General features: G+C 37.5%; 1 protein-coding gene across 3 annotated transcripts in view; it reads right to left on the reverse strand.

The window, feature by feature from the left end:
- Positions 1–1,231: 1,231 nt before the first annotated feature.
- Positions 1,232–12,190, reverse strand: part of ANO4 (anoctamin 4) — a 380,838-nt gene continuing 369,879 nt past the window's right edge. For all 3 annotated transcript variants that reach the window (XM_044227349.1, XM_044227348.1, XM_044227346.1), the window contains 3 exons: positions 6,034–6,139; positions 4,191–4,386; positions 1,232–2,002 (listed from right to left, as the gene is read on the reverse strand). In XM_044227349.1, the coding sequence (XP_044083284.1) occupies positions 4,195–4,386; positions 6,034–6,139 (298 nt within the window). In that variant the 3' untranslated portion in view covers positions 1,232–2,002; positions 4,191–4,194. The remainder of the gene's footprint in view (positions 2,003–4,190; positions 4,387–6,033; positions 6,140–12,190) is intronic.

Below are 12,190 nucleotides of genomic sequence, written 5' to 3' on the forward strand. Positions count from 1 at the left end.
GAGGAAGAGAGTATAAGAGGAAGAAAGGAAGAAAAGAATTGTTTGCCAGAAACATATCAGGAATTGTGACTGTCTGAAGCACTTGGAATAGCAAAGGCAGAATTCCACAGGCAGAAAAAAATTCTGGCTATAGTGCTGTCTTAAGTTCATTTATGCTCAGACAAGTAGAAAGTGGTACTTAAATGTTTTACTTCTTGGTCCCGACAAGTGTGTTTCATAGTCCTCTACCTAGCTTTGAATGTTCATGGCCCATTCCAAACCCAAAAAAGGACTTGCAATTCTTTCTTTTATCCTTGCTGCTCTCCCTGCCTCAAGGATTTATTGGGCTATGATGTTTGGAGCTTGAAGAGGCATAGCAAACAGAAGTTACAAGCTAAGTCAGTAAAGCAAGTTTTGTTTTATTGGAATGTCTCTTTGCATTTCATCTCTTAAGACTTTTCATAGAAGTTCCTGTCCCAGGGGCTGCTATGAAGTATTTCACAGACTTCTTAGCCAAAGATTGAAAAGAAAACTCTTTCAATGGCCTTTTGTCTTCAGTTTCCATAAAGTACTTCTCTACAGTTTAAGCCCTGGTGGGGTTAGAATTTCACTCCTATGAACATCAGGTCATGGAAAAACAAAACTAAGAAATGGTTGAAGTTCTGGCCTGCCCAAAGCCACTCTGACTGCCTGCTTCTATAAAAGCTAAGAAAACATCTGTGGTCTTTGGGAATCAATCAGCTTAAGAGAGCACAGATCTGAACGAGGACAGTGTTTGTTAGACATGGTAATGGGAGCACTCTCATCTCCCTGACATAGACAAGATGATAACATAGTTCAAGGACAAGTTCTGCTATCTCTAGAAAAAGAGTTACCACAACAGGCATGCTTAGAAACTTTTTTTTCTCCCCAGATAGAATGGCTTCTTCCTATGAGTAGCAGACCAGACTAGTAAGCAAGGTAATCAAACCAGCATCAATTATCATTGGCTATATTTCATATTTCTTCAACAAAGTATGTCAATGGCATTTTCCATATTCTTCTTTGAAATTTCTAATTAGGTGGCTTTGTACTCTGTAAAGGTAGTACAGAAACAAGATGGAAAAAATGGATTTAGAAAAAATAGTCTCCCTGAAGGGTGAAGTGATTTCTCAGGAGTATGTGGGAGTAATAAACATTTCTTTAAAGATCCCACTCTGATTTCTCTTGTTCTATGAGAAAAAAAATACAACAGAATTTCAGAAGACCCAACTGAAAATATTCATGTGCATAAATTTATTTTAAATTTTATTGCATCACATTATACAAGCATTAAACATGGCTTCATGTTGATGACTATTTAAATGTGAAAATTTATCATTCATGTCAGTACCCTTTGGCTATTTACAAGTAAGGAATTTCTATGTACTTTATATATCTCTGTATTTGTATGTACATATGTAAGAATACATGACTATACATATGTACACAGAGAAATACATCTATGGCCATACACATAGCTATAGATATGTCATATATAATAATCTCCTCAGAAAGATCTGAAATTAAAAAAAAAAAAAGAAAAAGTTGTAAACAGGGTCTTGTCTCTATTGTTTGGTGACATGGAATTAGGACCATATGATGACATTCTAAGAATGTGTGTCCAGGTGTTTGAATACCCTTATTAGCCCAGTGTCTGTAAAATTCACATGGGGTAGAATGCAAAAAAGGTAGCAAACAGGCTGAAAAACAGGCCCAGTATACAAGTTCCCCTTGGTTTTAAAAACTTGAGAATGTAACTGCCCATGACGTGCATGCTTGCTTGGTCAAGAATGGTCTATGGATAGATAGCAATTGTGTGCTGCAATGGGATTTCACAGCAGCATGATTTTCCAGTAGTCCTTTAGGGTGCTGACCCCCCTGCTGCTGCCAATGTCTGCAACATGCACTGCGGCTGCGTTTTAGTCATTCACTTGAATGTGCTTTTGCACAGCTAGGAGAAGTAAACAGAATTCAGGTCCTTGGTTTGGAAATAAACTATTACCTAGAAAGAGAAAAGAAGGCATTAAAACCCTATGTACACGTGATGGCTTAAGAACACAGTGTGTACTGGTTGTTTTGTATTGACTATGCATCAAAAGCATTTAAAGAATTTGTAACCCCAAATAGAGTCAGGTATGGTACAAACATTATTATGTCTGCTTTACAGATGAACAGACTGAGTCAGAAAGGCAGTCTGAAGCAAAGTGACATCCTGCCAACTGTTGCAGGCATAGAGTCAGACGGATAAACACTATGCTTTCAAGCAAAAAATGGCCTCTGGGGAGAGAGCATCCCATTGTGATGAGGCTAGAAGAAGCTCCCAGTTGGTTACCAGCCCTACAGACCAGTGCTGCCCCTGGGTATAGGTAATGTCATTGCTTCACCCTGGTCTCTAGCCACTGGAGCTCCTAGGAGCAATGTTCTTCACTAATGTCTGCCTCCTACCCCCAAACAAAGTCATCTGGATAGTCAGTCTTTCTCCTCTGACAGCTGACCAGAGCCACAGAAGAGGTGATCTGAATGAGTATCAGGACCAAGGGCTTGGAACAAATTCTAGGATTCAGAATATTAAAGCTGGATAGGCTCTTAAAGTATTGTTCAGTCCAACTACTTTACTTTTACAAATGTGGAAATCGAATCCACATGAATATTCCCTTCCAGGTCCTACAGATAGAGAATGGAAAAACCAGATCTAGAATCTGAAAGACTACAACAAAATGTTTAACTATACAAATCCCCTACAGTATTCTATAGCACTTTATTGCTTAATATGTGTCTCACATACATTGCCTTATTTGAACTGCATATCAGCTCTGCCAAACAAGAAGTCTTAGAAAAATTAAGCAATTTTTCCCAAATCACAGAACCAAATGGCAAATTTGGGAAATGGCAAAATTATTATGTTGCAAAAAATGTCTTGACTTTAAGTGAAACCTACTTTGGAATTGTGAAAGGCCTACTTTGGAATTGAGGGTTAGAGCATTGTTCAATATCTATATACCACTATAATACCTGTGTCCGGGATTTGGGTGATTTCCTCCAAGTCTACCTTCATATCCAACTCATAATAGCCTTCTGGACTTCTTAACACAGATCTGGTGTGACACAAATTCACTAACATCTCTGCAGATATCTGCTACATCTTAACCAATACATAAAGTGAAAAACATAATTTTTCCCCCATGTATACCTCATTTTTCTTTTGGAGGTCAAATTTTGAACAATGATTTCAAAGTTAGTCTTCAAACAAGTGGAGACAGAGGAGTGATGGGTGAGGAAGGCAAAAGAAATGCTATTGTATTAGATGCCAGAATACCAAAAGAGAGAGCTCATCTATCATTTCATCACTGAAGAAACAGAAGCCCAGAGGTTAGCTAACTAGCCCAAGGACACACAGCTAATAGAATTGTCAGAGAGAAGGTTTCAGAAAAACTTTCTGATAAGATATGTGGGAACATTATGAAACTGTCTTACAATGTTTTCAGCTTTAATCCACCTAACCTTTATCAACTTAATTATGTTCAAAGGGTGCCTTGTACTTAACACTATGCTAACTAGTTGAAAGAATAAAAATTACCATCCATAAGGACTTTCCTGAAAATGCTTAAAATTGTCCTGGAGAAGCCTGTTAACTATTTGAAAATCATAAATTAATAATACAGATCCATATATGTGTCAATACATGTAACACTGATGAAATAACCAGGGAAGTTTATAAGAAGTGAGACTCAGTGAGCTGATGAGTCTGGGGAAAACTTAGAGGGTATGGTGTGACATAGACCAGCCTGGTAGGAAACAATAAATGGGTGATGAAGGGAAGGCCATCTTGGGTCAGATAAAAAGTTGACTTTCCATCCCCAAGGCAACATGTCTCTTCTTTCTGTTTAAAGAGAATCTCCAGACTAGAGTGGAAGGGTGAGAGGGAGGTTTATTTCAGGAGCACTGAGGCCAACTCCTAAAGACCTTGATTGCCAGACCAAGAGTGGCATGGAGATAGAGAAGAGTTGCAGGAATTATGTGCAAAGGGAAGATAAAGTTAAATTGTGCAATTTAGAAACAGGCTGGTTTGGGAAACTTCTAAGGAGTTTGATTTCTATCAGTAGGACATGACAAGCTTTGACTCGGGAAGTTTAAAGCACCTCCTTCAGCTCAAGGAGAGGTTTTAGACCATGAGCACACTTCTCACCTACCTGGTCATGGCCACTCATTGTGGTGTGCTTTTCCATTTTTCTTCCTCTCCTTTCGTTCCTTTTGGAGACGTTCCAGTTCTGCTTCATACATCATCTCCTGAATCAAGTACTTCTCTCTTCTCATTCGATCCCTTAGATCTTTTGGGAGGTCTGGGATCAGATATGAAATGAGGTGCTTTATACAGAACACGAGGTGCTAAAAACATAAAGGAGAATACAATAAGTTAGCTCTATTTACCATCCTTAGCTGGAAAGAGCTCTGGAACTTGGTGCAAGAACTCCTCTCACTCCAGGGATGTGGAGCTTCTTGAATGTCTGGAGGGTGGAAGGAGGCCAGGGGAAGTATGTGAGGAAAGATGATCACAGGGATAGGTGAGGACTAAACTTGGTCTGATGACAATTCACAGGGAATGAGAAAAGGAATCAGGAAAGAATGCAGAGAAGGAGTGGTCAGAGAATGTAAAGGTGAGCCAGAAGTGCCTATACCATGGAGTCAGGAAACCCGGGGTTGAATCCTGGCTCTGTAGCTTTTATTACTGAAGAGGTGTCTGCTTACCTGGGAATAAGTCACTCTGAGCTTCAATTTGCTTATGTATAAAATGGGCATTATGGTGGAAGATTATAAGAAAACATTTCAAAATGCTTTGCAGATTGCCAAATTTGCTTTGTAAATTTTGATTACGAAAATGACCAGTAGGCCTAAAGGAAGTGATCATTTCAGGAAGAAACTTTTTTTCTGGTAAACTGCCACAAATTCTTTACCTGACTTACTTAAAGCTGAAACTCTAGAAACACTGTCATTTCTGTTTGTCTATATGATGACCAGTAAAGCACTAGATGATAATTTAAAGACTCTTGTTATTCTAGAGTATTAAATAACTGAATTCCCAGGGAAGAACAGCTTATCTTTTCTTGGTTACCTGGAATGAAGGAAAAAATGATGGAAGAAGAGGTACAGGAAATGTCCAGTCCAAGCCAAGAAGTTGTCCTGGTTTGCATCAATCTGACTTTAACATATGTGACAGGAGATGGAATTTCCATATGTAAGTACAGTCACAGAAATGCAAATGATTTCTAGTAGCAATTTTCTTAAAGACTAAAAATAGATGATGTATTTTTACTGATATGTAATATAGGTAATTGCTAGGTAGATTTAAAGTCAATTTTGAGTCTAAGATAATACTTGTGTCCTGAGTGTGAGTAATGTTGTGATGACACACAACCAGAGGCTACCACTTATACAAGAGCCAGTTCAATGTTTTCCAAACTATAGTCCTTGAACATCTACATAAGAAAGAATCACCTTGGAGGGCTTGTGAAAAGCAAATTACAGACATGATGTATCTGAGTCTCCAGAAGTAGTGATGGAAAAAGCTGCAGTTTTCCTAAAGATGAAGAACAATGGCCCTAAACATTAGGACTGATGATTTGTGACCTACCCATAAACAATCAAGAATAGACTTTCAGTTGTTTCTTGGACAACTCAAGGGGAAGAAAAATACTTTTTTTTTTTAAGAATTTTTACTTATTTATTTGACAGACAGAAATCACAAGTAGGCAGAAAGGCAGGCAGAGAGAGAGGAAGGGAAGCAGGCTCCCTGCTGAGGAGAGAGCCTGATGTGGGGCTTGATCCCAGGACCCTGAGATCATGACCTGAGCTGAAGGCAGCAGTTTAACCCACTGAGCCACCTAGACGCCCCAGAAAAAGACTTTTTAAGAGGCTATATAAAATCACTGTAATACTTCTGGACATACATAATCCCATTAAAAGTTCTCACACTTACATTTATGCATTACTCTTAGTTACTTAATTATGGCAAAGGAATAGGTTAAAATAACATACCTCAAACACAATGATAAAAGCCAATCGAGCTGCTAGGACATGCCAAAACTGCAGTGTGTAGCCATAGGGCACCAGTGAATGAGGAGGGTCACGGTAGTCTCGGTATCTATAAATATACAGGAGAACAAATGTTATATTCTGAACTTATTTTCCTGACTCCCAGATCTCCTCAATTCCCACTATGTAGTTCTCATTCATCATAGATAGTTCAAAAAGTTTCTCTATCCCAGACTGTCTATCTCTATCCCTATCTGTCACTTGTCCATCTTTTCTTCTTCTGGTAAAAGAATATCTCTTCTCTGGGGAATTATCCATGTGGGTTAGGCAGGGTTCACCCCTGACCTCTGACCCCAGTTCAAAAGATGAGTCAGACCTGATCAGTGAGAATCCTCACCAGGACTTCTGCTAGAATGAACATTTAGTAAATTATAACAAGTCCACAGAAGGTAAAATCCTGGAGCTGTTGCTGGTTCTCACAGACTGTGTGGAGAAAGCTTGCTTGTGAAGGAAGTCATTTGAACAACACAGAGCTAGCAGAGGCACTGTCTTCCTGACACAGCTGGAGGCTTGAGATCCAGCCATTACTAGTGTAGTTATCATCCTGCCAACTTCCCAGTTACCTGAACGAATGAATTTATTTCTAAGTCCATTTATACTGGATTTCTGCCACTTGCCACTGAGGAGGCCTTCCTAATATCTGCTCCAACTATAACTTTTGGGTCAGCATCAAATCCCATAAACATCTGTGAAATACCTGGTTCCTATTAGGAACCAGGCACCTGTCCTAGGAACTTAAATTCATTTGACTCCATTTTATCTTTGCCACTATCATTACTATTATCACAGGTAGGAAAACTGAAAAATGACTCTCAATATTATAGAGTTTTCACATGTCTTAAACCCAGTGTTCTTTTCATTAGCCCCAGAAATGTGGAAAGGTCTGGAGATGGTAATTCTTCTAACAGTTCTGTGTGTAAACATACCAAATTCCCTTCTCTGAGGAAAAGTTATGATTATTCAGGCTCTCAAGTAAGATAGTACCTAACATCAGGATTGGCACTAATTTGTATATGAGGATACAAGACAATTCCTATGTGGAGTATCTTTTTAAATTATGTATAATTGACATATAATGTTATATTGGTTTCGGGTATAGAACACATTGCTTTGACAAAATTTAAACATTAGTATTCATCACCACAAGTATAGCCTCCATCTGTCATCATACAACATTATTACATTGTTGACTATATTCCTTATACTGTACTTTTCATCCTGGGACTTATTTTATAAGTGGAGGTCTGCAATCTCCATTATCTATTTAGCCTATTCCCCTACCTACCTCCACTCTGACAATCACCACTTTGTTCTCTGTGTTTAAGAGTTCATTTGATTTGTTTTTTAGATTCCACACATAAGTGAAATCATATAGTATTTGTTTTTCTCTGACTTATTCACTTTGCACAATACTCTCTAGGTCCATCCATATTGTCACAAATGTCAAGATCTCATTCTTTTTAATGGCTGAGTAATATTTCATTGCAAGCATACAATCTACCACTTCTTTATCCATTCATCTATCAGCAGACACTTAGGTTGCTTCCATACCTTAGCTATTATACATAATGCTTCAATAAACATAAGGGCGCATGTATCTTTTAAAAAATTTTTTTTTAATTTATTTTTTATTTATTTTCAGCATAATAGTATTCATTATGTTTGCACCACACCCAGTGCTCCATGCAATCTGTGCCCTCTGTAATACCCACCACCTGGTACCCCTACCTCCCACCCTGCAATTGCACTCCTGGGTATTTACCCCAAAGATACAGATGTAGTGAAAAGAAGGGCCATCTGTACCCCAATGTTTATAGTGCAAGTATCTTTTTGAATTTTTGTTCTCATTTTCTTTGGGCAAATACTCAGTAGTAGAATTATTGGATTGTATGGTATTTCTAATGTTTTGAGGAACCTCCATAATGTCTTCCACAGTGGTTACATCAGTTTACATTCCCACTAATAGTGCACAAGGATTTCCTTCTCTCCACATCCTCGCTAACACTTTTTTCTTGTCTCTTTGATACTAGCCATTCTGGCTGGTGTGAGGTGATACCTCTTTGTGGTTTTGATTTGCATTTTCCTGATAGTGATGTTGAGCACCTTTTTATGTGTCTGTTAACCATCTGTATGTTTTCTTTGGAAAGATGTCTATTCACTCTATTTTTTAATCTGATAATTTTTTTGGTGTTAAGTTCTTTATATATTTTGGATATAAACCTCTTATCAGATCTATTGCAAATATCTACTCCCATTTACTAGGATACCATTTTTTAAATTTCCTTTTTGTTTTATTGATGATTTCCTGTGATATGCCAAACCTTTTTATTTCAATGTAGTTCTAGTAGTTTATTTTTGGTTTTCTTTCCCTTGCTTGAGAACACATATCCATAAATATTTTGCTGTGTCTGATGTCCAAGAGATTATTGCCCATGTTTTCTTCTAAGAGTTACATGGTTTCAGGATTTGCATTTAGGTCATTAATCCATCTGACTTTATTTTTTTTTATATGGTTATAAGAAAGTGGTCCAGTTTCATTCTTTTGCATGTAGCTGTCCAGTTTTATAACTGGAGGTTTCCCAATACCATCTGTTTGAAAGACTGTCTTTTCTCGATTTTTTCACAGATTAATTGACCCTGTAGGTGTGCACTTATTTCTGGGCTACCTATCCTAGTCCATTGGCCAATATGTCAATTTTTGTCCTATGCAGAGCATCTTTGGAAAGTACCGAGGACTGTAGAAATGAACTGTCACTATTATCTTCAAAATCATCATCTTAATTATCATTAATGCTTATGGTATATAATAATTATCTATTTTGTCAGTAAAATTATATTTATAGTGCATATATATTGAAATTAAGAATTAATCTATTAGTGCCTTTAAGCCATTGGTTCCCTCTATAATTATGACGATTAGGTAATTGTCTAGAACATTTTTATTCTAATATATGGTTATATAAATGGTTCCTGTCAAAGATCTAAACTATTCAGGACTAAAAGTCTACATGAACTATTCTTTTTTTATTATTATTATTTTTTAACCTTTTGCAGAGCACAAGAATCAGGAACTGTGCTTTCTTCAATTAAGATAACAAACGTGATTTCTGTGTTTCTTTAGCTACCTGTATTTCAAATGTAGTCTGAGTAAACATTCTAGAAGAAAAATGACTATGCTTTTATTATATTATTATTTATTGTATTTATAAAAAATTTATAAAAATTGTTTCAACAGTTACCCTCATTAACTCCTTAAACTTTTTTTTTTACATGACAGCATTTATTACAACAAGATTACTTTTGGAACATACTGCTCCTTTCCTATTAATGCCTCTACTCTGCTCTTTAGCCCTTCATTGTGATTGCCTCAGCTCTTCCCTTCTTAGACCTTGTTCAGCTTTTCATTTGAAGAATGTTAGTAAATCTCTTCCTCCCCAGATCCCTCCTAAATTCACTGGGTGGAAAATCATGGTTTTCCCTTGATTGTTTCCAAACACACAATATGGACATATCATTCTTAAATTTCTGCTATAAATTTGTAGCAAATAAATGAATTCATTTATATCAAATATAAACACTCATTAAATAAAAGTATGAAGACTGAAAAGATTGAAATACTTTTTATGACCCAATGATGACAGAGAGTACCAAACATGACTCTTTTTATAAAACTGTACATTTATGCAGGTAATAGTTTGCCCCCCCACCCCATTCTGTTGTTTGGTTTTATGTGGTTTTGGTTACCACACCTTCCCTACCACAGTCAGGAGGTAGATGGTCCTCTTTCTGTCTATTGTCATGGTGCCAATAGCAGCCTAATGCTAGGTCACAATGTCTATGTCATTCTCCTTGCATCATTTCTTCATGTAGGAATTATATCATCTTATATCATCAAAAGAAAGGTGAGAGTACAGTACTAGAAGATATTTTGAGAGAGATATTACATAACTTTTCTTATAGTATTTTGTTATAATTGTTATATTATTGTTGCTAATTTCTTATTATGCCTAATTTATAAATTAAACTTTATTATGTAAGTATGTATAGGAAAAACATAACATATACAGGGTTTGGTACCACCCACAGATTCAAGCGTCCACTTGGGGTCTTGGAGTGTATCTCCCACAGATAAGCAAGGACTACTGAAATATGCAAAAAAGAAGAAAACACTTGTTTTTAGGTGGTGATCTTACATTTTAATTAATGGATTTTTAAATATTTTAAAAATTAACATTCTTTTTTTGAAGGTAAAACATATTTTTATTTTGAGTTTTTAACTACAGACTACATGAAATGTACAGTGTTTTTTTTTATTTTGTATTTTTATAAATTAGTTTTCAGTGTACCAGAATTCATTATTTATGCACCACACCCAGTGCTCCATGCAATACACACTATTAATATTTAGAAAGCACTTACATTGGTGGCTACAGTGAGATGGCAATCTCAGATAATTTCTATACAGAGATTCAGTGGTTGAGAATATGCATCTATTGGCTCAACCTCTGTATAGTATACAACCATTTGTGGATCTGTCACAGAGCTCTGCTAATTTGTGCACAAAGGATGCAATGTGCCTACATTGGCACTTCTGAGTCTTGTTCTCAGAATCTATGATATTTTTAAGAAGTTTCAGTTTTCAGAAGCAGCAGGTTTCTGGCCTTCCTACTCTCTTAAGCCATTGTATCAGAAAATCCAGTTTCTCCTTAGAAGACTCCTCACTGCTACCCTAAGACAATTAAATTGCAGTGTGCTAATGAGTTTGGCTGTCATCTGCTTCACTGCCCTCAGTTCTCTCCAGAACTATGCACAGGAAAGCACACTGAAACTGTATTTGGGGTCTGCCTCATTTTATGATCTTAGGTAATTCATGAAGTTTCTCTGGACATTGGTTTTCCCCAGTAACACATTTATGTTCTCCATCTCACCAGGTGCTAAAATATTGAACTCTCCCCTCTCTTCTTTGAGTTTGCAGATGAATGCTTCAGGTAGAGCTCTCAGCTGATGTGCCAGCCTACTACTGATCCCACTGGACTTCCCAACGAGGCAGAGGTCTGAGAGGTGCTCAGATGTCTTTGTGCTCGTCTCTGTTTTTGATGTGGTGCTATTTATTTGCCAAATGTCAAATATTTATTTTGATGCGGTGCTATTTATTTATTTATTTATGCAAAGAAAACACTACCCTGGTGCTGCTGTAGAAACAGACAGAAAGCTAAGTTTCAAAGCTAAGTGAATCAATGTGCTACTTCTCTAATCTTCATTTAATACCTTCAAAGAAACTGAGTGGTCGAGTGGAATTAATGTTTGGGGAATTTTTTTTCAAGAAAGTCAGAGTTGTTTTCACAAAGTAACACTTGTAATTTCCTGACTTCAATTTTACATGTGGGAAAGTCAGGGTGTTCCCACTTAAGTTAGTGCATTCTTTAAAGCACCTTTTGTTTCTCAGGAAATGGATTATTGGTTTACAAATATATATATTTTTCCCAGTGACAGGTATAGTAAGTCTACTCCCATTTTTTTTTTAAAGATTTTATTTGACAGAGAGAGGGAGAGCTCACAAGTAGGCAGAGAGACAGGCAGAGAGAGAGGGGGGAAGCAGGCTTCCCGCTGAGCAGAGAGCCCAATGCGGGGCTCGATCCCAGGACCCTGGGATCATGACCTGAGCCGAAGGCAGAGGCCCAATCCACTGAGCCACCCAAGCGCCCCTCTACTCCCATTTTTAAAAGTGAGAGAGTATATATACATTTAAAAGAATGATAGTAGTGATGCAACATGGGGGCTTAAGTGGGTAGGAGAAGAATCCATGAAACAAGATGGGATAGGGAGGGAGACAAACCATAAGCGACTCTTAATCTCACGAAACAAACTGTGGGTTGCTGGGGGGAGGGGGGTTGGGAGAAGGGGGGTAGGGTTATGGACATTGGGGAGGGTATGTGCTTTTGGGTAAATTGGAAGGGGTGGTGAACCATGAGAGACTATGGACTCTGAAAAACAATCTGAGGGGTTTGAAGTGGTGGAGGGGTAGGAGGTTGGGGTACCAGGTGGTGGGTATTATAGAGGGCACGGCTTGCATGGAGCACTGGGTGTGGTGAAAAAATAA

The sequence above is a fragment of the Neovison vison genome, chromosome 12, assembly GCF_020171115.1.
Source record: "Neovison vison isolate M4711 chromosome 12, ASM_NN_V1, whole genome shotgun sequence".
NCBI classification, from domain to species: Eukaryota; Metazoa; Chordata; class Mammalia; order Carnivora; family Mustelidae; genus Neogale; species Neogale vison.